The sequence below is a fragment of the Paramisgurnus dabryanus genome, chromosome 2 (assembly GCF_030506205.2).
Source record: "Paramisgurnus dabryanus chromosome 2, PD_genome_1.1, whole genome shotgun sequence".
NCBI classification, from domain to species: Eukaryota; Metazoa; Chordata; class Actinopteri; order Cypriniformes; family Cobitidae; genus Paramisgurnus; species Paramisgurnus dabryanus.
Window position 1 is genome coordinate 8,521,764 of NC_133338.1, and position 26,683 is coordinate 8,548,446.

General features: G+C 35.5%; 2 protein-coding genes across 3 annotated transcripts in view; both read left to right on the forward strand.

Annotated features, from left to right (window-relative positions):
• aldh1a3 (aldehyde dehydrogenase 1 family, member A3) overlaps positions 1–6,330 on the forward strand; it is a 44,636-nt gene extending 38,306 nt beyond the window's left edge. The window contains exons 10-13 of the mRNA XM_065294473.2: positions 1,826–1,990; positions 2,259–2,416; positions 3,065–3,139; positions 4,131–6,330. Of these exons, the coding sequence (XP_065150545.1) occupies positions 1,826–1,990; positions 2,259–2,416; positions 3,065–3,139; positions 4,131–4,206 (474 nt within the window). The 3' untranslated portion in view covers positions 4,207–6,330. The remainder of the gene's footprint in view (positions 1–1,825; positions 1,991–2,258; positions 2,417–3,064; positions 3,140–4,130) is intronic.
• Positions 6,331–10,451: 4,121 nt separating this feature from the next.
• The window catches only part of lrrk1 (leucine-rich repeat kinase 1), a 134,181-nt gene continuing 117,949 nt past the window's right edge, over positions 10,452–26,683 (forward strand). Inside the window, exons 1-2 of one of the 2 annotated variants that reach the window (XM_073811892.1) lie at positions 10,452–10,585; positions 13,285–13,448. In XM_073811892.1, coding sequence (XP_073667993.1) covers positions 13,379–13,448 — 70 coding nt within the window. In that variant the 5' untranslated portion in view covers positions 10,452–10,585; positions 13,285–13,378. Of the gene's footprint in view, positions 10,586–13,284; positions 13,449–20,071; positions 20,210–26,683 lie in introns of those variants that run through there. The other variant, XM_073811893.1, reaches the window with a different exon arrangement.

The following is a 26,683-nucleotide window of genomic DNA, read 5'->3' on the forward strand; positions in this document are numbered from 1 at the left end:
ACAGATCGGATATTTCCATGTCAAGATGTGTTGTGTGTCATTGAAAATGCAACGCTGGCAAATGACGTCAACACCGGTGGACACCACCCGCGATCATATGACTTGTCTTAGCAGTGCCTCCTAGGTGTAATGTTGAAGTTTTATTTCTTGTTACAGAAATAAAGCTGTATAATGTTGTATAGGGGAGAGCGTGGCACAACAACGGTTTTTGGTTTTGGCTCAGTCATTAAAAAAAAAATTGAGTTTGATTTAATTATATTTTTACACAAGCAACACACACATCTCTGCTACAAATGAAAATTTGAAGTTTGTTTCCATTGCTTACCGTTATTGGACAATTACACCAAACGTGACAGAAGTGCAAACGTTACAACTTACCCCATAGGTGGGGTTAATTGTAACAGGCAGGGGGTTAGTTGTAACACTTTCTAAAAATTAACTTTGCAGGCAAATATTTCAATACTATTTTGTCTATATACTTGAAGTGGATATTGTTTATATATCTGTCTATAATAGACAGGTATCCACACTGTATTCATTCATCCAGCCCTTTTCTAACAATAGTTCAATTATAAATGAATACAAATGTAGCACAAAACGCAGCACAATTATGACAAAACACTTTTTTATATATGTGACCCAGTCTGTAATAACCATACTACAGTTTCAAATCAAATTCTGAGATAATGAGCATCAAAGTCTGATTTTAGCCATTCATTTCATTATAATATCAATCTTTGACGTGACCTTATTCAATCAAAATTAAAGATATGAATAAAAATACATTTGACACACAATTTTTGAGAAGACAGGCACTTTTTTTTGTTGGCGGCCAGCAATCATTCATGTGTACCCTATTTAAAACAACGCAAGAAATATGCTCACGTTAGCGGTTTTCATATCATAAGTACTGAGGGGTTAGTGGTAACACAGCGTTATAATTAACCCCGCTGTGTCAAAATATTTTCAAGCTCACCAAAAAAGTTGCTAAGAGTTTCAGACATTTTTCAAAACGATGGTATGTTCATCAATAACTCTCTGGAAAAACATTATATTTTCCAATAATTTGCGAGAGATCATTTTTTCGCAGCGTGAAAAAATACCGGAAATACAAAACACTCAACCTGGTGCAACAATGTAAACAGTCCGTGTTACAACTAACCGGCGTTAGTTTTTGCCCCGCACCCCTTGATCAATTTGTCTGTGTCCATTGCATATCGCAAAGTTTTACTTCATCTGTGGTTTAAGCTGTTCTGGATCAGTATGTCTTGAATTGTTTTGCCATGGGTTCAGTGTAAATGCTGATGTCGAATATGAGTTTCTTTTAAAAGATGATGTAAACAGGTCGTCAAAAGTCAACAAATCAAATTTGATCATCAAGATCTACGTGTAAGTCGAGTAGATAATTGGTGATGGATCTAAAAAAATGTTTAAGCTGCGATCCAATTAAAAATAATTAAAAATCCATTTTGGAGCCAATGCAAACATCATTGTTAAACACTCCTTACCCCGATTTGCAACGGTTATCTTATAATAATGATTTATAAACTGAGCTGTCCGGTATGATTTCACGGGTAATGTCTGTTTTGACTTGAATTCAACCCAGCCTAAAAACCTAATCTGCAATTTTATGTTTCAAACAAATATGGTAATAGAGAGGCAAAGGATATGGATTGAATTAAAAAGTGAAATTAAAATAAAACACAGAAAATATATGTGTAAAGATATTTGCAATAAGATAAATGAATTATAAATAAGATGACTTATTTGATTTCTTCATACTCATTTATCTCTACGGTGTTGATGAATATGCTTAAATGGGCAGATTGACCAGCAGCAGTTTGATAAGATCCTGGAGCTGGTGAACAGTGGGAAGAAGGAGGGAGCAAAGCTGGAGTGTGGTGGATGTGAGGTTGAAGACAAAGGCCTGTTCATCCAGCCCACCATTTTCTCTGATGTCAAAGATCACATGCGTATAGCCAAAGAAGAGGTAAGGCACTGAACTGTATCTCATGCCCTTGCACATATATCGATCTTCAGAGGTGATGAAATAAATGGGTGCACTATAGTGCCACCTTCTGGAAGACTTTGCAAAAGCTTTAATCCTACAATAAAGATTTGTGATGTTAATATGACATGCATGGCAGAATAGATGTGCTCATTATAATTTGTAGTTAAATGGAGACACTTTTGGGTGAACTCTTAATTGTACGGATGTGAATTAAATGCACTTTTATACCTTACTGTCTGTTTTGCAGATCTTCGGGCCGGTTCAGTGCATCATGAAGTTTAAAACACAGGAGGAGGTGATTGACAGGGCTAACAGCTCACAGTACGGGCTGACGGCAGCAGTGTTCACTCGTGACATAGATCGAGCCCTTAGTGTGTCTGGGGCCTTGGAGTCTGGAACTGTTTGGTAGGCGACCTTGCAAAATACCCTGTATGAAGTAAAAGCTGCTTTGCTTAAAAAAACATAAAAAAAACTTTTAAAAAGTACTTCAATTTGTAACACCTAAAATTAGTGCTGGGCAAATATTAATCGCGATTAATCGCATACAAAATAAAAGTGATTTTGTCATAATATATGAGTGTGTGCTGTGTGCAATTATTATGTAAATATGATTACACACACATTCATGCATGTATTTAAGAAACATTTACATATATATATTTATTTATATTTTTATATATTCTCTATTATATATAAATGTAAAAAAATTATATATAAATAAAAACATTCTGAAAAAAATATATGTATGTGTGTGTGGTTAAATATACATAATAATTATACACAGCACAAACTCATATATTATGCCAAAAATCACTTTTATTTTGTATGCGATTAATTGCGATTAATCTTTGCCCAGCACTAGCTAAAATATAAAAAGTTCAACTTGAAGTATTTTTTACACAAGTTTTACTTTTTATAGTGTATTAAATGAAATAATTTCTAAGCTTTTAAACTGAAACAACACTTTAGACTAAAACGTATAAAGAATCTGTATACTAAATATAGTGTGAATGATAAAGCAGAGATTTATTTTCGATTTATTCTCCTTTCCAGGGTGAACTGCTACAACGCCTTACATGCTCAAGCTCCTTTTGGAGGCTACAAGATGTCAGGAAATGGACGCGAGCTGTGAGTGCGGATGTTTTACAATCATATTTTCCTTCAGCCCAGTTCCTTCCTTCCAAATGAATCGATTGTGTCACAACAGCTAGAGGTTAAGATCTGCACGCCAACTGAATGTTTAACTACGACCCAGTCAGCCTTGAACTTGATTAGACTTAAACTTTAAGTATTGTACTTTAAGTTCAAGGTCTACTTTTTATGATACATGTTCAACAGAGGATAATTGGTATAAAAATATACTTTGCATGGACTATTTTATAGAAGACAAATTATTTTTACACATTGCTAGAATGGATACCTCTTCGTTTACTGTATATAAGATTATGAACCAAAGGTTTCAATTGTTAGTCCACATACTGTACCAAATAAATCACATAAATTTGCACGTATTTGTAAATAAATTTTTTTAGTTTCAAGTTATAATATAATAAATATTAAATAGGGATGCATCAATACCGATATTCAATTACTTGGAATGTACTTTTTGTTGTTCTGTAGTAAAACCATGGTTAGCCATAGTAAAACCATGGTCACTTTAAATGTAGTCACCCTTGGGCACAAAATTTTGTTATTCTGGGCCTGATTGCAAGGAAATAATCTGCACTGATCATCACTTGTTTAAACAATCAGTCGATATCCAATATTGGGAACATGCTCTTTTCTGCCGATTATAGGCCGATATATTGTTGCATCCCTAATATTCATATGTATTATTACTGTAAGTATTTTGCTAAATTGTGCATTAAGTGTAACATGCTATATTGCTTGTCAATCTATTTTGCATTAAAACCAGCATTTTGCTTATGTTACTATAATTTTTATGCATTTAGGGTTATTAATTGTATTCTGAGCTTATATTAAGTATAAGCTTATAATGTTTGTAAAACTGCAGGAGCATTTCAAATTAGCTATTTATTGTGATTTTTGGATTAATATAAAGGGGATTATTTACAGTGAAAAGCAAATGTAATACTGTATTGTATGCTTATGTTCACAGGGGTGAATATGCATTGGCTGAGTACACTGAGGTCAAAGCCATCACTATTAAACTCAAAGAGCAGCTGAGACTGTGATCTGTGGTATTACTGATCTGAGACCAGTCCTTTACTGTGGACTTCATCTATGCACAGACTGCTTTCATTCGTAACTGCTGCTGCATCTGTCAATCAAAGGATGGAAAATCCGGCTTTACCATGAAATTATTTCTCATTTTACCCTAATCCGTAATGTATCAGTCCCTGTTTATTCTTTGTAGATGTTCTGTACAGATTAAAAGAAATGTGTGTTTTTATGTTTTATTTAATGTTGATGATTTTATATCAAGCAAATTCATTCATCATCTTTCAATATTTACTTATATATATATATGTGTGTTTCCAAGCTCATACCCTACGTACTTTTATTATTGTGATTGACATTGTTTTAGAGACAGGCCACATAAGACTTAATTGTTTTGGTTGCAGTGGGGGCTTATGACTGCTCATCCGAGGGGGCAAATTCAAAATATGTGTTCGGAGTGTCATGTGTGTTGCTCGTGCTTTCAAAATATGTGTTTGTTGCGTCATGTGAACCATGTGCTTCACGTGCTTTGTCAAAATAAGTGCCTGCAGAACACATATTTTGAACTTTCGAACCACACACATGATGGGCTACATACTGTACATGTTGTGAAGAACTTCGGATCGAGTGCCCTCGAAAAAAGAAGTCACCTGCCGCCACTGTTTGGTGGTACAGTTTTATCTGATGTCTTAAAGGTCTCCTTTTATGGCAGCTACATAAACACCATGGATAGTCTGATATATGGGTCAATGACAAAACAAGCTCCTAAAAACATTTTATTAAAACGTTTTGTTTATTGAACATTATTTCAGTACATTTTAATGATTTTAGCACAATATTTTTGATATCCCTATTTTAAAAAAATGTCAGGTGGTACTTTAAAGTCATTGTCTATTGGCCAGATAGGTTTTAAGCTCCTTATGTCACGCTGATTTTGATGTTTGTTTATTCAACAGTGGCATTTAAAATTATAATCCTAAAAAATTTTTTTATTGGAAAATAACTTTACCATAAAAGTACAATTTGAGAACTTTAAATTTAAGAACAATATATATTTTATTATAATATGGATTATAGCTTTAATAAATGAAACCTTAGTTAAATTATTAGCTAAATTATTAGCTTATTACAAATATTTTAATATTTCATTAATATTTTTATTATAGCTTAATATTTTTATTAAGGGGCATTCATAGCAATTTGGCATTCTGGTTGCACCACCTGACCTTAGCTATGAATTAACATTTTACTTTCTACTTTATAAGCTTTTGCCTGTAATGTCAAATTCATACATTATATTTGTATTTAAAAATATATTTGTTGCATTTTTTTATATTATGTTGGTTGTACCACCTGAAACAGAAATTGTACCACCCTACACATTACATTAAACTAGCTATTTCAGTATTTGACAGAAATCTACAAACTTTTCATTCAGATATAAAGACCACTTGGGGTTTACTGGATGATGTGATATCATGTTTACTGTTTATAGGCCTACTTGTTAACTTCTTAATAAAAGGCCCATTATTATGGTTGTACTACCTTGACATTTGAGAACATCCAAATTGTTGGACAGAAGTTATTCTATTCCTAACATCCCAACCACTACTGATTTTTGTGTTTTTTTAATAATAAAGGTTTCAAACATAAAATAATGCCAAAGTATGTTATTATGAATTGTTTTATAATTTAAACCCCATTTTTTACAGTTGTCTTAATCTGCTAATTTGTATGGACAGTTTGAGGTACAAAAAACCTAGTATTTATTATTAAAAAATAAAAAAAATTTAATAAAACTGAATAGGTTTTTATAGACTAAAGTGATACGTGTCATAAATGTATAAAGATATTTTTATAGTATATGCCCCAGACACAAAAATATGCATGTCATGTCATTGACCCATATGTCAAGTAAATAATATGTTTTTAATCACCTCAGTAAAAAATGTTGCCTTTGTCTCACAATGAATCCTTTCTGAACCTCCAAAATGAAGAAGCATTAAAGTTAATGTTTACCTTATGAGATTTAACACTTATGACATTTCATTTAAGTCTTAAAATTAAAGTTTATTATCCATTTTAATATACTGCAAGAAACCAACATTTAAACTGCTTTATCTCAGAAATAAGATTTGTGGTTTTAGAGGTTTTGTGATGCTGTCAAATAAAAAAAAAAATTATACCTTTGCGCTAGTCTACACTGTCACATGACTTGACTGAGTTTGCTTAAAACTTTCTTCTAGCTAAAGGTAATCAATAAAACTTTAAATATTAAAGAATTAAGACATATATAAATGAGTTATTCATAAACATGTGGATTATTACAGTAAAAAATAAATAGAAATTCATGGCCAAGCTTGCTTGACTCTGCATGAGTATAGTATTTGTAACATTGGTTTCTAGTCCAGTACACAATAATTTACCCCCAGAAGTGTGCGTGCCATCCCTGAAAAGACACCCGTAAGATAGCAGTATTTTTTTACTTTGTGGAGACATTTTTATTTATTATTTTAGCTTATAAATCAAACTGAATTATGTTTATTTGAAATTGTAAAAATGCAAAACTTTTCTGTGAATGTAATTTTTAGTGGTTGGGTTAGGGGACAGGGATTGACTATACAGTTTGTACAGTATAAAAGTCATCACGTCTAAGGAAAGTCTCCATAAAACATGGAAACACAACATGACAGACAGCTACTCTAAAAAGTTGTGGTGTTCCTCTGATGACCACACGGGAGAAGCAAAAGCACATCAGTCAGGGCCCACAGCGCATGTGGAGAAAACAAACTGTCAATCAGACTTCAGATTTTTAAAGGAATGTATTTACTTACCCGAAATACAAGTTCACACACGCCTCCAACATGAAGCAAAACAAAGCAAACATATGAGAGTTCCTGCAACAGCATGTAATTTGTAACAACACGTGTGTGCTGTATGTGCAGGCAGTATATATGTGGTGATTGCAGCAATAGTTCTGGAGATCTAGACTTTAGGATGATGATCATTGTACAATTTGAAATCTCCATTTTTGTTTATGTGTCTCATAAACACTTAGGCCAAACTTATGTAAAAAAACGGATTTTAACCTACTAGATCACTAGCAGGTTTTCAGTGTTAGACAGGCAGGGACATATGGATGCACTAACTTGCTAAATATAAAGGTACAAGGCCCTGAAAGGCATTATAAACCAAAACTAGGATTTTAAATTGAATGTGGTAGGAATCAGGGAGCCAGTGAAGCTGGTAAGAATAGGGTTGATGTGCAGATTTTCAATATATTTTAGGAGTTACAATAGTGTAATGGAGGTTATGAATGCATGGATAATGGTTTCTGCATCTGTAACATTAAGTGAGGGCTGTAAACTAATCAAATTACGCAGTTGGGTCTTTGAGTAATATGGAGCCTATCTATAGATCTGTACACACTACAGCTAAATTTGGTTGTCAGTTCACCTTTTAGTGCTTAATCCTGTTCTGCACACACAGTTTAGTAATTTATGAAAGTGTCAATCGCTTTCTACTACCAAAGATTTAATTCCTGCAAAATGCAGGTAGTGACAACTGTCCCTGCTTAAAAAAAACAATAGACACCATCACAGAAATTCTATTGGTTTTATTGGGAATTGTATTGGTTCTAATGGAATATGGCCCAAAACACACTACAGTTTATTGGTCTTTGTTGGTCTCTAATGGTATGTATTGGTTCTATGTATTGGTTCTAATGGAATATGGCCCAAAACACACTACAGAGTTGTGGTTTTAATGGTAAAAGCTAATGGTTCCTATTGGTATTTTAATGGAAACCATTAAATGTAATCGTTTAATTGTTTTTTCAGTAGGGGTATTACAGAAACTCTGCGTAGTGTGTGCAGAACCGAACTGAACAACTAGCTGTTGATGTTGTATTTGAATGCAACAATAGTATGTCGTAATAGTATGCACTGTGCAGAAAAATCTCAGGGAAAAAAGATATAAACATTTACCTTGTTGTGTTGCCAGATCTTGCACAAAAAAACTGCAAACAAGAACAAGCCCATAATAAACCAGAATAAATCCAAATGCTTTACATTAAAAATAAGACCAACATACCAACATATCGTGATCCGCACCTTCCCACTTTATTTACTCCAAATAAAGCCCCAAAACAGTTAAAGATCGTGTTTACATGTCCTTTGATGTGTATTAGTACATGTAAAAGATATGCAAAAGGTATACCCCAAAGTAAACAATGACTCGAGTTATAGCCTCCAACGTAAATCTTCTTGGACTACAACAAACACACAGATTGAAGCAGTTTATTTCCCAGGATTGGTGATGTAGACAAGACCGACATTATCATAATTACTCCTGCTTGGATTCACAGTCTGTACAGTAAGTTAACTCCTGTTAGCAACCGAATCTTTCAAACATGGTAAGGAGCGTCATGTTTCCAGCTGACATGAGAGGCATTCAGACCAATCACAACGTACAGATTCGCTGACTTTCATGAATACAGTGAAATCTGGAGCTACAAAAATATATGGTATGTGGAAAACAATGTGTTTTTTAACCATAAACCACGCAGACACATTGCATTATACCAAATACACAAAATAATGTTTTTAGCAATGAAATAGGTGCACTTTAATACCCAAAATGGTTTTACACCCAAAACCTTTTACTTTCATTGGGCTCGTTTGTTGCGGGCCGAGCCTAATGTATCATCACCATGCGAGGATGTAAATCAAGATGCGACTCAGCATCATTGTTTGCCACAGTTACACTGCAACCGAGCTTAGACCCCCTCTTTAATAGCTTTCACATTACAAGTTTTTCATGCGAACTGTGCCCGGTATCGCACTAAACTGCCAGTGTGAAAACGCCCTTAAATGCAGTTGTCACTCACAAAACTTTATAGTGTGTACCCTATAAAGTTTTATCTTAGCCTATGGGCCATAATCCAGGACTATGCCTTAATTATATTGGGACATTTAAGTAGTTTTTACAAACAATCCTTACAAAAAACAATTCTGGTGTGCATCTTGAGACAAAACAATGGATATATGTTAAGATACGTCAATGCAAGGTGTTTTAAAATTAAGTCATCTTAAACATGCATCTTAGTCAGGGACTAGGATAAACCCTGTCTGGGAAACCACCCCTATGAGTGTAATTTTACCTTACCACAACTCTATGCGTTTTCCATCACCGAAGCTACTGCAGTAGTGAAATTGGAGAGAGGTAAGAAAATAACCAAGTTAAACAAACTTTAAATTAATAAAGCAAAGGTAAAACTCGATTTTGTACACACTGAGAAGCAAGAAGTATGATGATTGTATCAAGGTGAGAAGTATAACTGATAATTTATATATTTTCCTGAGTATGCTCAGCTTTCATTTCAAGACAGAACTTTTGTCTGCAACACTTAGTAGAATAGGGAAACAAGTCTATAACATCTTAGCCAAAATTTTCTGTTTGCTACCTGTATCCATGAATGAGCTCTGTTACATTTATTTTCACAAAAATGCAGAAAGTTTGCTAAAGCCTTCACCCATTCTGTTACTTTTTGGTGGAGACCTCCTTCAAGAAACAACTCAGGGCACGTCTCTTCTGCAAACACATAGTCATAAACATACTATAACTTTTATCTAAAAAAAAAAAAAAACTTCTTTCTCTTGTCTGGTTTTCACTTCTGCTCTAGCCTTTGTACTATTTCTGCCTCAGCCCTTGAAAAATTGATTGTGATATTTCTCACAACAAGTCACTTTAGATAAAGCTAAATGTCTAGAAAATACAGTATATGTCTCAAATATTTGAGACATCTATCTTTAAGATTCAGCTGTTTGTAAGGGCAGTCATGTGTGAAGAGTGTGTGTTCGTAATATGGGATCTGTTGAGTGTGTGTGTTTGTTTGTTTGTCTGTGTGTCTAAGTGTGTTTTTATGTGTGTGTGTGGGGGGGTCTGTGTATATGAGTGTGTTTTTGTATTTGTCTGTGTGTGTTTTTATGCAAGTGTCTGAGGCCGATTCTCAATCCGAAGGCTGCAGCCTCCATATGGCGCATTTGTAGGCTGCATACGTCATCAAGACTGTTTTATCTCAGAATATTTACAATTATAAAGTTGACTAGTATTCGTAGTTAATCGTAAATTGTTGTAATAAAATTATGAATTACGAATGTAATGGTCAGTTAACTTAAATAAACCAGGCTTGATGACGTACTGTATGCAGCCTGCATATGCGACCTCCGGAGGCTGCGCGCGCCTGTGTGTTCAGAAAGTTAGCCATGCGAGAGCAGGAAGTAGAAATCTGTGACTTGGATTATGCGCAGCGCAGACAAGATCAAACCGAAAGCATCGATGAGTCGCGCTCCGTCAGTACAGAGTTTTCCATCACATTTATCCAGCTATGCGGTAGGTATCCATATCATTCTTATCTTTATCATGTTGAATTGACTGTAAACAAACATGCAACACTCGTCGCGCAAGCGCGCACTGCAAAGAGCTTCATTCATTTTTTTCCTGAGCGTTCATTATTTGACGCGTCACGGTGAAGTGTTGATGGTTTTGTGTGTGTGTGAGATTTAGAAACGTCGCTGTAATATACCTGCAAACAAATAGGTGAGGTAGTTGTCACAGGGAAGTTGTAACGAGGAATGTTACAAGTTACTTAATACATCAGATTTAAGTAATTATTGAAGAAGTGTTTTGTTTGTTTGCTTAAAACTTAACTTGTACTACGTACATTTATTACTTCAGATTATTTCTGTATGAGGCTTACATTTTAAGTAAATACTGAGTAAATAAGTAAATATTCTGGTAAGTGTATATACAGTATATCCATCCCGGGCAATAATGTTGGGAATGATGAAATCTACCAATGCATGTTACAGAAAAAAAATGAATCTGCCCTAAGAAATATTTACTGTAGTAAATGTGTGGTAACTTCCACCTTATGAAAATAAACACTAGTTTTACTACAGTTAAACAGAAAGAAAACATGTTTACTACAAAGTAAGCATGGTTTTTTTACAAAACCATGGTTGAACTATAGTTACTGTAGTAAACTAGTTTTGGTTAATATAGTTTTGGTAATTAATACACTAAAAATGTGATAAGTACAAACCACATTGTCAGAAAAAATGACCCCTAACTGTCACTGAAGCAGTATCATTAAAAGAGTCATAATATACTATTTAGTACAAATGTGTTTACGTTTGGTACCACTATGTACCTCTGATGTACTAATATGAGCTCTTTAGGTGCAAAGGTGTACTTTATGAAAGTGTACTGCCCCAGTGATATCTGGGACCCTTTATTGACCATTTTTGCATGGTTCAGTGGACAGTGCATGGTTAATTTTCATGAGGGCCATTCTAAACAGTTAGGCTATTAAGGGGCAGTTTCCCAGACAGGGCTTAAGCCTAGTCCCAGACTAAGGTATATTAAGGTGTCTTAACTGAAAGCAACTTGCAATGACATATCTTAAAATATATCAGTGCCATAGTTTTGTTTCAAGATTAACACCAGTAATGTGTTTATTTTTTTTTTAAGGTATGTTTGTAAAAACTACTTAAAAGTCCAAATATAACTAAGGTCTAGTCCTGGCTTAATCTTAATCTCAACACTGTCTGGGAAACCATCCTTTAGGGGCAGTTTCCCGGAGAGGGATTTGCTTAAAACAGGACTAGACCTAAGTTTAATTAGGAAAATATAACTAGTTTTAACAAACATGCCTTACTAAAACATTACTTGTGTGCATTCTGAGGCAAAACAAAGGGCACAGATGTATTAGATATGTCAGTGCGACTTGTTTACAGTTTGGACAGCTCTTACATTTATTTTAGTCTAAAACTAGTCTAATCCCTGTCCTGGAAACCACCCCATAGTGTTTATGTACTTATTATTGTACCATTTACTTGACTTTTGTAAATATAAATGATGGTAATATGCCGTTACAGAAAAGTAATCAGTTAAGTGATGGGATTTGATGGTAAGACCATGGTACTAGGCATGGTATGAGATTTTGGAGGTATGATAACCTTAAGCAAAAATACCAAGTGTTGTTTTGAAATGTCTGCGTATGCAAAAACTACTTTTCAACTGGACATACATTTTATTTTTAAGCAACATACAACATGTGTGCCAGGTGAATTAAGCCTTTATATTATAATATTCTTTCAAATATTATTGTTATATTAAATGTAAACATCTCATGATCTACTGATTTTATTAATTTTGTGTAAACACAGCTCATACCTTGGAAACGGTATCGCAGAAAGTTTAAGTGGTTTTGAAACCTTGACTTTTTAAAACCTTGGTAAACCTTAAAACCGGTAACCAGGCCATGTCTTATGTAGGCTAACATTAGTAGCCCACACGATTTATGAACCAAAAATAGTAGCCCACACGATTTAAAAACATGTTAATTCTGAACAGATGTAAATATGAATCTGACAGAAGATAATGTTGTGTTATACTGCTGAAGTGACATGTGCATAGTCGTACCAGTGTTGCTCAGTCCATGCGAACACTATAACTGGCGAAATAAAGCCGGTTTTGTTTGTAACACAGTGACCGCTGGCCTAAGGCCAAGGAAAAATGAGTCATTTAGCTCAGCACTGGAAAAGGGTTTTGCTGGAAACATTGGTCTCCTTTGGTTGGTAACAGACGTCTATAACAATTGGTCAAATGGACAGTTGGTGTATGGATTGCTTGAAGTCTAGAACTTATAAATGGAAAGCAAACATGTAAATTGATGCTATAATGACGACTGGCTGCAATGACTGTTTGAGGAACTACATGAGAACACAACACAAAAGTCTTTTTTTGCCATTCGTTGTGTTTTAATATTCATGGTCGATATGAAAACATTCTCTAAATTTTATTTTGGTGATATGACTTATTTCTAGTGTGAAAATAAACCCTACCCAGCCATGTGGTTGAAAGGAAAATGTATAAAAAAGTTGCATTGTGACAACAGCCGAAAAGGAAAGATAAATATTATAATGCTAAAAAGTAAATGTTTTTGTTTTCATGTTTTTTAAAGAGCATGCTCTAACATGCTTTTGACTTGGTTGCAACTTTATACTTTCTTTAAACTTTGTTTTCAGACCAAATGAATGAATGGATGTCCGGGAATCAAAAGCAGCACATCAGATTTCTTCAATGATGATATGATCTAACTGACACGCTGGAGCCTGAAACATGTCGTACTGGTACGTGGGAGCCACTGTAGATTCAGAAGGTACCAGCAACAGAATGGATGAACAAGATGGTAAGAACCTTCAATTTTTATCCTCTGTAATCCGATAGATTCATCAGAACTTTGGAGATGTTTTCTTTAGAAGACATTTTTGGTTGTTCAGTTAAATATTGCACATCACGCTTCAGATACAGTTAAATAATCATTTGTTCAGTATATACAGTCTTTGCATTAACTTGTGAAGCCAAAGTTTAATTACATCCACATCCATTTAATTACATACAATCCATCCATTTTAAGCCCTTAACACTGAGGTTATTATAATAAGTAAAAATACCTGGCGCAAACTCAGATGCTCATAAGCAACATGTCGGCTGTGTTTATACAGTAGTGATCCACTAACTGGTAGTCAAGACAGTCATTTTGCATAATCATAAAGTAAATATTTTTTTAAACAAATGTTTGACACTGACATTGTTGGGAGTTTAATCTTGTATAGCTACACTGTAAAAAGTAACAACTAGATCTAACTTCTAAAAAACGTATAAAAAGTAAGGCAAGTGGCTGCACTGGATGGTTTAAGTTGAGTAAACTTGCAGCCTTTTTTAAGTGCAATAAACACTGTAACGTTACTTAATACAAACACAAAAAAATTCAAGTTGAGTTAACTAATAGAAGGGGAGAGCAGGGGCGAAAGTACCTTTTTTTTTTTTTTTAGAAAATGTCATTTTAAAAGATAATGTTATAGACAGATATATATATATTTATATTTGCTGTGGTCAGTAACTCACAAGTGTGGTCTATCAATACAAGGTGAAATTTTGAACAAATGTAAAACGGCTTCAGTATAATTTCACTTTGAACATAAGTAGCACATTGTTACTTTTGGCCCTGCAGCACAGCAGGGACAAAAGTAACACACAGTTGGGTCAAAAGTAACACAACAGAACAAGATAGATTTTTGTATTACACTTGTTTTTAATACATATACATAATTATGACCTTGTTAATATGTAACTGCAAACTTGTTTTGTTGTTTATCTTTGCAAAAAATAATTAAATTACATTTCATTTTAATTTTCAGTTTTATCAAATGTTTCAAAAGCATCCATAAAATAATATATATTTTCAACATAATGCAACACTATTAGCAGCGGGACAAAAGTAAGAAGTGTTACTTTCGTCCCGACAGGAACTCCTGACATTTGAACCCGAATAACCTTTATTTTTTTTTTACTCTGAGAAGTCAAACTTCAGGATGTGTTAGCAATAAATAACCTGTATATTGATCAGTACTGTAACACATAAAATGAGAAACACAATGCGTTCTAAGATAAAAAATGACCGCTTTAGGAATTTTCTTATCATGGTCAAAAACAGATATAAGGACCTAAACAGTGACGAAATAACGCAAAATTTTTCAGCTCTGTCAATGGTTGCGTGCTTAAGATGCTGTCATAGTTTGGAATGCAAATGTAGTCAGGGCTCGGAGAAAATCACTTTGTTACTTTCGTCCCACGTTACCTTCGCCCCGGTTCTCTTCCAGTCCTGGCTATAATCTCAGAAAAGAAATCGAATTAACTAAACATAAATAGACTTATCAATAAAGAAGAAAATAACATTAATTAAATGTCAACCAGTGTCAAGTTTAACAGTGTGGCCTATACACAAGCACCACTCTTCTGAACAATGGTTACTACAAAACTTAAAGAAGAAACTCTTCTAAATCTTGAAGATAAATGAACATTTAACACTATCAAATTTTTAGTTAAAAGACAAGTTCAGTATTTTACACTTAAAGCCCTGTTTTCAGATTGTTTATGATGAAATGGAACGGTTTTGACTGAAATTTGGACATATGCTTGCAATTGGCAAAGGTGGATTATCGCCACCGACTGGGCTGGAGTATCGATTATTCAAGCTCTCAACGGAAGAATATACGGGTATGAGGCGTTTAAAAAAATAGGTCCACAATTTTCCAACGAATGGTAAAACACCTGTTGGAAAGCATCTTTTGCAGTGATTTTTGTGTGAGCATATCAGTGAAGACCCCTGACCAATAGGTGAGTTTCACGTATTTGTAAATGTAAGTTTAATGCATTTTACGAAGGATTGTTCTAGTGCACCTATACAGCCATTGTAGAGGTGGGGGCTGATACAACAGAAACCGAATTCTCGGGCCAGCATCATATGTCCAAATTTTAGTCAAAACCGTTCTATTTCATCATAAACAATCTGAAAACAGGGCTTTAAGTGTAAAATACCAAACTTGTCCTTTAAAAACACATAAAATAGCATTTAAATTCAAATTTTACTCTCTAAATGCAGTCCCATGCAAAGCATGCTGGGAACTACAAGTCCATTGCCTAGTTAGTTATGTTTACTAAAACCATTCATGTAGTTGCAACACAAAATTATTAAGTTGATTTCCTTCTTACAAATTTAAGTGGATTATACATGATAAAATAAGTTGAATTTAGAATTTCATTTAGAATTACTTAAATATTCACATTTTATGTTATTTTAACTCATATTTCTATTTAAAAATAACAAGGATTCAAACATTTAACACAGTTTACTCATTTTATTTTTGCTAAATCTACTAGGGCACAGAAACACTTTTTACCTGTGATTTATATATAATTTCTCTGCCATAGCGGTAGGAATCTTTTGGTGCAGATGTGGTTCGAGGAACTTCACAGTCTGTAGAGTAAATATAGAAAACAAAGAAGTGAAACAGACAGCCGAGATAGGTGTTGGCGTCTCTATATCTCATTTCCTCTCACAAACTGTATAAAGTTAACTGAAACAGTTTAAATGACAGCATGGTTTGTATACCTTTGTGTGCTTTATGTAGACAGGTTCCATAATTGTGCATTGTGCCTTTAATTGCTATCAATGGTTCGGCCCTCCCTTTCGAAAGCTATGGTAGACCATGTCACGATCTGAGACATTGTAGTGACAAAACACACTTTGTAGAGCAGATTTAGGGCTAGAAACATGGCGGCGCAAAATGGCGAATTTATACAGCATGGTTTGTATTTTTACAGAGGAACTGTTTCACCCTTAAGAAATATGCTATATTATGCATGCCATGACAGTAAATGAAAGTTTTACTTTGTAAAAAAACACTACACATTCTACTACAGAGCGATAAATACAAACAACAAGTGACCTTGGAGTATCAAGTGGCAACATTTTGAAAACTTTGCTGGAGAAGCGTTCAAGAAAATACATCTTGGTCAAATTTGGCCAATTTTAATTGCTGCTAATAGATGGGTTCTTGGGTTACCCAGGAGTAAATGATTGTTTTTTACATTTAAATTATACTAGATGTAGCAGAAAGCAAGATACACATTTAACGTGTTGTGTGTGTGTGCAATTTTAAATTGTTCAAGAAAAATACACTGCAGTAGTATTGGATCGGCAGGTATTGGTATCGGCCGATACTAACAATTCTGGTATCGGATCGGAGATGGAAAAAATGGTATCGGTGCATCCCTACACAGAACCTGACATTTCAACATCCATGGCAACTGGAAGTTACTTAAGGTGACAGCAGATTACATTTTGGATTGTGAAATGGAAAGATCTGTGTTACAAACATGCCTAAAACATAAAGCAGTGTTTTAACCTGCAATCTGGTTTAAAAAGGCACTTTTTAATGAAAAGCTCAAAAAATATGTTTGTTACTAAAACCTCATTCACACAGCACTTTGGTCCTAGAAAATACCCGTAAAATGAGCAGACAGGCTTCTGTGTGAACGCACACGTCCTGTAATGTTCTGGGATCGCACCCAGAAAGAGGACCTAGTAACATTGCCGTAAGATACCGGGAAAGCCCTCTGTGCGAATGAGACACAGTAACAGTGCTGTAAGGGCCGTTCTGTAGAGACTCGCATATCAACGCAACAATGACGTTATGGTTTAGCTCTTTAAAATGAAGGATTTACATGCAGATTAACATTCACGAAGAGAAATGTCTGCAAACTGGACTGAAGCAGAGATCAATGAACTCATCACTATTTGCGCGCTCCTATAAGCTTACAACAAACAAAAATGTATGCACCTCATCGCAACAAATATTGTTTAGCCCTTTAAAACAGGGGTTTAAATGCACATTAACATTCACAATGAGAAAAGTCTGCTAACTGGAATGAAGCAAAGATCAGGGAGCTCGTCAAATATTCACTCTGAGCTAAGATCATTCATGTCAAACGCTTCTTAGTCTATCATAAACAAAAATGCATGTGAATGGTTTCTGGAGAAAAAAGAAATGATGGATAAGCTAACTAAGAGGCTGTTTACACTTGGCATTAACATGCGTTTTCGTCGATCGGATCACAAGTGGACGACGTTAATGCCAGGTGTAAACACGTTTTGAACGCGTCCACTTTCGACCACTTTCAGAGGTAGTCAAAACCACTTTCGATCGGATCGCTTTGGAGTTGCGGAACGCAATGTGGTTGAATGTGTTCGAACAGCCACACGCGACCGCCTTCTCTCCGCCCATTTATCTAATCTGAGGTATTAAACACAAGTTTTACGTCTTTTTTTGACTTCTGCCGTGAACATACGGTGAACAGCGCTATTTTTAGCCTTTCATTGATAAAACTAAAGCGGCTGATCTCCGTAGTTTCGTTTTGAAAGCGTGAAAGTTGTGCGATCCTATTTCATCAACTGCGCTGAAAATTCAGAGAAAGCTCCAACAAATAAACGTACAAAACACTGTGCAGCATGTATACTTGCTAAACAAGCAGCGGGCTCCGACATAATATAAGTTTGCGTCCATATAAACTCATAATTACTCCCGCTCGCGTTTGAATGACAGCAGAGAGACTTGCTCACCGTCTCACAGACCACCCCCTCACAGTATTCAGGACAGATGCGGTCGAAAGTGGACAAAAGAGACGGATTTAAATACCAGGTGTAAACGTAATGTGTCTCTCTCGTCCACATGTGATCCGATCGATGAAAACACATCTTAAAGGAACACGCCCACATTTTGGGAATTTAGCTTATTCACCGTATCCCCTAGAGTTAGATAAGTTCATACATACCTTTCCCATCTCAGTGCGTGCTTTAACTCTGTCTGAAGCAGCCCCCGCTAGCTAGCTTAGCACAAAGACTGGAAGTGAATGGCTCCAGCTAGCAAACTGCTCCCAATAGGTGACAAAATAACACCAACATTTTCCTATTTATGTGTTGTGATTTGTATTGTCACACCGTGTACAAATAACATCATATGAGACACAGACATCTTTTAACCGTATACATACTGGGAACTATATTCTCAGAAGGCGAAGCACTGCTACTTGGGCGGAATGATAGTTCCCAGTATGTATACTGTTAAAAGATGTCTGTGTCTCATATAACCATGTTATTTGTACATTGTGTTACTATACAAATCACAACACATAAATAGGAAAATGTTCGCATTATTTTGTCAATTATTGGGAGCAGTATGCTAGCTGGAGCCATTCACTTCCAGTCTTTGTGCTAAGCTAAGCTAGCAGGGGCTGCGTCAGACAGAGTTACAGCACGCAGGGAGATGAGAAAGGTATGTATGGACTTATCTAACTCTGGGGAATACTGTCAATAAGCTAAATTCTCAAAATGTGGGCATGTTCCTTTAAAACCAAGTGTAAACAGCCCCTAAAAAGACCAAGTGCAGGACTTTAAATACGTAACGTGTCTTTACGGGATCCTTGTGGAATCTATGTGAAAGCACACACAGGTTCCGGAAAATCATTGGCAATTTGAATTAACTTAAAAGTAAACGATCCCTGACAAATCCGATATGCATTTTCAATGTATTTTCTGTAATGTCTGTGTGAAAAGGGCTAAAAGAGTGTTCTGTTGATTTGGCAGTAGAATGTTCCGCTGAAAATTGCCATGTAGACATGCATCCGTCATAATCCATAAGATTCCAGTAGGTTAATAAATGTCTTGTAAAGTGAAGCTACACCTGTGTGTTTGGGAAAAGAGTTAACATTTTGAATAATTTAGCGAAATTGAAACCAAAACAAATGCCTGTCAGCTCTGGGTCAGCATGTCAGTAACATTAAATCTCATTGGTTCTTGTGTGTCAAAATATCAAATAACAACTACCTATGTTAAGTTGCAAATAAAATGCAAAATTGCTTACTAGGTATTTATCAACCATCTCTCCTTTCAAGTTCATATCGAGTTACATTACATCAGAAAACAGATGAAGCAAGCATTCCGCCATAAACCGTCAATAACCCCTCATGCTGCACTCTGGGTGTTGGGTTTCCTTTTCCCGCCAGCTCAGCATCAGCCATGTGGTTGCCATAAGCAACAGTGACTTGGCGAGCATCCTTCAGCATGTATCTCTGCCGAGCGTGTGTTTGCTCTGCCCCTCATGTCTCAGTCTGGTCACGTACAGTACCTGTCTGTGATTGACTGTGTGTCGTCAGAGCGTCTGATGTGAAAGAGGCCAGTGTGCTAATCTGGCTTAGCTTGCTGCAGCTGAAGCAAATGAGATCTGAGCTTCTCAAGGGAGGGACATGGTCTCCTCCTTCCCAAACCCACACCAGGAGGGCAGTGAGGGTTGAGTTACACTCTTTAATGTGTTTGAGGGTGGGGGGTGGAGTTTGCAGTGTAAGCTAACCTTGCCATTAGGGACCAAAAAGAAGGGTGGGGAGAGAGAGTAAGGGAGAGTGCTCTTCATTCTGTGAAGCATCGTTTTATGCTAACATTACTCAAAGTCAGGGTTGATGCTGAGGGGGTTTTTGAGGTACACCAAGCTTGTGGACTCTGGACGGATAGTAATGACATGATTGTCGGATAGATCCTTGGAGAATGATAAGGTATGTTTATTTTATTGAGCGACTGGTGTGCTTGTGTTAGGGATTTTAGGGCCTTAAATTTGGAGGGTCAGAACTATTGTCTCTCTCTCTCTCTCTCTCTCTCTCTCTCTCTCTCTCTCTCTCCCCTTCTATCTCTCTATGTTTTTAGTGTGCACGTGGTAAAAGCTGCGCCTGCGTGTAAAGAATGTGCATCTGCATATACACACATTTCTGAACATGAACTACTTAATAGTTGTATAGTAATTGCTGTAATTATACAATGACAAAAACAATCGCTAGCGTTAAATGCCAGCTGCCTTGAGAGATGTATATTTGATATTAAATACAACACATTGCATATAAGACAAGAATTACAATAGAACCAATAAAAATGCATGTTTAATAGAAAGTGAAGAGGGATAGACCTATAAAACATTTGTCACAAATGTAATCCGTGACTCTAGAGATGTAGGTATTTTTTATGACTGCCTGTTCATGTATATATTTATTTTTTTATCATAATGTATTTATGGTGATGTAGCCCAGAAGATGAAACAATTGAAACAGGGTTCCCTCTGTCAGGACTTAATCTGTTACATTGATGTAACAGCTGACAACATGAACAATACAAATCAGCTCATGATTGCATCACATTGTGTTGGGAATTAACAAGCGACTGAGAGGCGCATCTTAATGGTTTCAGGTATGGCTGGTTTGTAAGAAGCAGTAAAATTTGTCTTTGTGTTCCTGTAGCTCAGTGTAACACATTGCATTAGCAATGCAAAAGGTTGTGGGTCGATCCCAGGGAACCGACATTATGATTATATGTATACCTTGTATTGCATTGTAAGTTGCTTTTAATAAAAGCATTTGCCGAAATGGAGAAATTAAAATGCAGAAGTCCTAATAGAAAGTCTATTTGAATTAGCAATTAAAAGGTGATTAAAAATACATCTTTATCCTTTTATAAAAGACAAGGAGAATCAGATTGTTCTCGAATATTTATTTATTTACTTAAAATGTCAGTCACACTTCAAAATAAGGTGGTATTTGTTAACAATAAGTTAATGCATTAGCTCACTTGAACTAACAATGAAAAACTAAAACTTTCATTCTTCTACAGCACTTTTTAGTAAATCAAAAGTTGTAACTGAGGGAGATCAATGGTATTTCATGCATTCTGACTTATTAACACAGTTTAAGAGTTGGTTTCCTCATGCTAAACATTGGCAAAGGTCAAAAAAGCAGTTGGAGTATTTCTGTGTCAAATGCACTTTGCCAGTGTTCGTCAGGATTCCCACGGGTCCTTGAAATCCTTGAAAGTTTGTGAATCTGGGGGGAAATTTCAAGGCTCTGGAAAGTCTTTAAAAAGAAACATAAATGGATATAGGTGATTGAAAGGGCTTGAATCTATGTTGTGCAAGAAATATCTATTTCCCTGAAAAAAAGCATATTATTCCCTGTGAAGTGTAGGGTGACGTCATAAATACGCTAAGCATATAATGCTTATATCTCATGTATGCAAATTTTGATGCATACCAAAATGCTTTTTTGCATAGTCGTGTTTGACACATAAAAACTGTTACAGTATATCGTACAAGGTAACACAATGCAACCTTACTGTCATTTGAAATGTGTCTCCACATTAAGTGCTTGGATTTGATGGTATCGGACCTGGAAAGTCCTTGAAAGGTCCTTGAATTTGAAGTTTACCAAGGTGTGGGAACCCTGGTTTGTACAAGTTTCGGAAAGTTTTTTTTTTGATTACAGGAACTGCTGACTTTTCATGGATAAACTATACATCTCACTTCTTTTTATGGCCACTTCCCCCAGAAAACCATGCCCACACGTCAATCAGCGGGAGAGCGAGAGCCGAGTCACAGGCCAAGTTGCAGGCATCACTTCACGCGACAGCTTTGTTTTATATAAATCTCAACAATGGCACGAAAGAAAAAGTGTTTCTTTTTGGGATGTAAGGAGAAGAAAGCCAGCATTATGGAAACAATGTTTATAGTTTGTTTATCCAGGGTAGCAGCTGAGTTTCGGGCGTGTGTTTGTTTAACGCTGGATTTCATTGAAAAGTCCCAACCGGGTCATGAGTTGCATGCGTTAAGTAAAACTTTTGTGTTATGTTGGAAATAGGCACGTAAGTGCATATTATATAAACGACATGAACATGTAGTGAATCATAAGTTATCCAGTCAATAAAGTGTTGACTCGGACTCGCTCCTCCCGCAGCTAGTAACTCCAAATTTTTTGTACATTATCAGAAAGACACTGTAAAGCTAATCTGTCTTTTATAAATCTGATAAAACTAGGATGTAATACTACTCTAAATTGTACTCCAGATTTACATCAGGTACGCAGAAACGGCTTGTGTTAAGGAGGCTTTAACATCAGTTAATGCACAATGAACCAACATTAAAGGGATAATTCTATCATCATTTACTCACTCTCATGTTGTTAAAAACCTTTTCTTTGTTCTTTGTTCTGATGAACATGAAGGAAGATTTTTTTGAGTAATGTTTGTAACCAAACCAATCATGAACCCCATTAACCTCTATAGTAGGAAAAAAGAATACTATGGAAGTGAATGGGCTCATGAACGGTTTGGTTACAAATATTCCTCAGAATATCTTCCTTCGAGTTCATGGGAACAAAGAAATCTAGACAGGTTTGCAACAACATGAGATGAAGTAAATGATAATAGCATTTTCATGTTTTGGAGAACTATCCCTTTAAGTAACATTTTCATAAGTGCTAAAAAACATATTGTTCATTGTTTGTTCATATTAGTTAATGCATTTACCAGATTGTTTTACCTTTTTTCAGTTTGGAAAAGTGTCATTTCAATCAGGCCACTGTAGTGATATAAAAAGTTTAATGCTTAAGTTTATATCATTCTCAAATCTGCTTATATAAGTAAACTTTCTTTTCTCAATTTTTTCATATTGCCAAATTCTGTCCTTATGTCAGCCCAAAAGATGCTGTATTATTTGTAGGCCAACAGATTTTTTTTCTAGACTATCACATCTCGCCTCACTACCAGCTCACTATCTCCCATTTGCAATATATTCAAAACTGCGCCACAAGAATGTTAACTTGCACTAAACATTCTGCTCACTCTTATCACTCCTATTCTTGTTAAACTCCACTAAATACCTGTGTCTTCTCGTATTGTTTACAAAATTGATCCCATCTCTCTCATTTACTTTGTGCTTATATTACCTCTTGATCACTCTGATCTTTTTGGTAAAATTTGGCCAATGCAGGAAGATGCTTGGCAAAACAAGGCCAGACAATCACTGCAAGTATATCAAACATATTCACTGTATCATTCAACCCTAGTTATATTACACAGTGTTTACAGTGCTCATTTATGATCTTACCTTCTACATTATTGTTAAAGCTCACGTAACACACGCTGTTTCTGCATTTCTGATGTTAATCTGGAGTACCTATAGAGTAGTATTACATCTTTTATATCTCAGAAGAGTCTTTAGTTTAATCAGATTTATAAAAGACATATTAGCTTTACCGAATTTTTCCCATAACGTACGAAAAAATGAAGAAGGAGGAGTTACTACCCTGGGAGGAGCGAGTACGAGTCATGTAACACTATACAACACTTAAAACTTATGATTTACTACATGTTTGTGTCATTTTTATATATGCACGCGCCTATTTCCAACATAAGACAGAAGTCTTACTTACCGGTTGGGAAAATCCAGCGCATCAAACAAACAAGCAAAACTCCGCTGCTACCCCGGATAACAAACTATATCCATTGTTTTCATAAGGCTAGCTTTCTTTTCCTTACATGCAAAAACACATTTCTTCTTTCGTACCATGGTTAAGTTTTGAAATTAAACAAAGCTATGTAGCGGGATATGATGTTTGCAAGTTCTAGCGTCTCCCACTGATTGACGGGTGGGCGGGGTTTTCCGGGCGAAGTGCCCATATAAAGAAGTGATACGTATAGACCTTTTGCGAGTCGACGTCACAGTTACGTCACGCGTGCATGTGGTGGCAGAAAAACAGTGGAAATGAATGAGACACGAGTGAAACGAACAATATAACTCACTAGAAAATGTTTTGTTGTGCTGTTGAGTGTCAGAATAGGAATGCCAAAATAGATGACTTTCATTTTTATAGTATATCGTCGTCGAAGACACCATTTGAAGATAAACGTAGGTGTTTATGATTGCAATAAAAGCCCTCAACCGGACAGACTGGAGTGATGAAATCATCTGAAAATCTTTTAATTATTTGAATAGAAAATAATTAGAGAAGATATCCGGTGTTCTGTCGAAGTCTGATCCCTCTATGTGTTTCTTATAGCGTTTTCATCACGTTACGTTTATAATTTATTTAGAAAGATTAAAGATTTTAATTAGTTCATAATATCAATAATATTACCATTTATTAAAGTTTTCGTATTTTTTTTCATTTTCTATTACTTCTTTTTACCATATATCTTAGCCTATGTCTTCTTCCTGTTTGTTCTAAATTATGATGTTTACTAATAAATATATAAACATAGCACACACACACACACACACACGCACGCACGCACGCACGCACGCACGCACGCACACACACACACACACACACACACACACACACACACACACACACACACGATGTAAAGTGTTAATAATATATAAACAGGCCTATACAAATTAATTTGTATGTAAACATAATAGTTTTAGATCAAACACGTAGGATAAAAATATAAGGAAGAAATTGAAAACAGGAAATGATTAAATGTTTAATAAATGATATTATACAGAATACATGATAGTATTGCTCTTATAAGTACTTCAGAGATTCATACTGTAAAAATAATTGATTTACCAATAAAGAACAATACATATACATTACATACATGCAAGCATATCAGTGGCCAAGCCATTAAAACTTTTAATTTATTAAAAAAATAAACGTAACTTGGTGAAAACGTTTTAAGAAACATTACACTTAAGAGAAATATAGGGGAAACAGACTTCTACAGAACACCGGATCCTTAAAAATCACAGTTTAATGCTAAAACACTTCACACAGCTATTGAGAAGCATTCATTTTCTGCCACCAGTTGGGCTCCGCCCACAAAAAACGTCATCTCTGTTTGCAAACACGCAAAAGGTCTATAGAAAACCCCTGTAACGTCAGCTGGACCTGTAATCGAAAAAAACTTTCCGAAACTTGTACTGCCTTTTTGACACTTTGGCTACGTTTAGCATGAGGAAACAACTCTATAACTGTGTTAATAAGTCAGAATGCTTGAAATACCATTGCCCCCCCATTTAATAGTAGTATATTGTTATTATTTATTAATGAACATCTGGATTTTCAGCGGAGAGAAGATCCAGGGCAGCTGATCTTTTTGCTTAAAGGGTTATTTTACTCCAAAATTAAAATGTTATCATAAATCACTTACCCATGTGTCGTTCTAAAACACCAAGTCCTTTGATTGTCTTCAAAACACATTTTTCGATATTTTTGATAAAAACCGAGAAGCTTTTGACTGTCCCATAGACTGCAGTTTTATTTTCGCAATCAAGCCCAAATTATATCCTCAAACATGATGTACCAAAAAAGATTGAAATGCATGGAACAAATATACAATAAAATAAAATTGTTAACCTTTGATTTGCTTGATCTTTCGTCATGGCCGCACTGACCTTGTCGCAGTGCAATGCCTTTTCGACATAAAATGCATACGTTTTGCGTTTTGGAACAGAGCTAAATGTCTTAGCTTTAGTTTGCCCTTCTGGTTCACTATAGGTCCTGGCAGGACATAAGCTAAGACAACAGGGAGGGAGACGGTATTGATGCAGGCTGGACTGATGTAATGGTTACCGTCCCTCAGGCTTTCAGCTCATCAGAAATGCCTTCTCAATTATTCATACGTCCTCTTCTGTTAAGGAATACAGCAGTGCTGGCACTTACCCACCAGCTGGCTCCTTTACATCTGTAGCTATGACCTGTTCTTAATGGAGCTGCATCTGCCAATGGCCACTTTTGCCAGATAAAAGTTAAAGGGCTGGCTTGAGTTATCTGAATAATTGGAGAGAGTGATTGATTTGACCTTCACCGCCCTTTGGTTTGATGCTTTCATAATGCAACAAGCTTTGGCTGGCTTCTTCTCTATGCAAAGCATTAACAAATAATAAAGTGTTATGCTTATAACTGTAGATAAATGTTGAAGTAAGACTATTATGATGATCGTTCATGCACAAATGAAAAGGGAGAAGTGAATTAAAAGAATGGCCGAGCTGCTCTTCTTCTTGATAGTTCAACAATGGCCAATGTTTATAGTGACCTTGGTTGTAAAGCTTTAAAAAGACAGAAAATCATTATAAAAGTATCTTAAAGAAATGGTATATCTCTATTTGGTCTTTTTATATGCTTTAAGACAAAGCATGTCCAGATTCATCATGTAACACCATTGAATTCAGTCAGTCATTCACGTCACCACAGTGGATCAAGCAG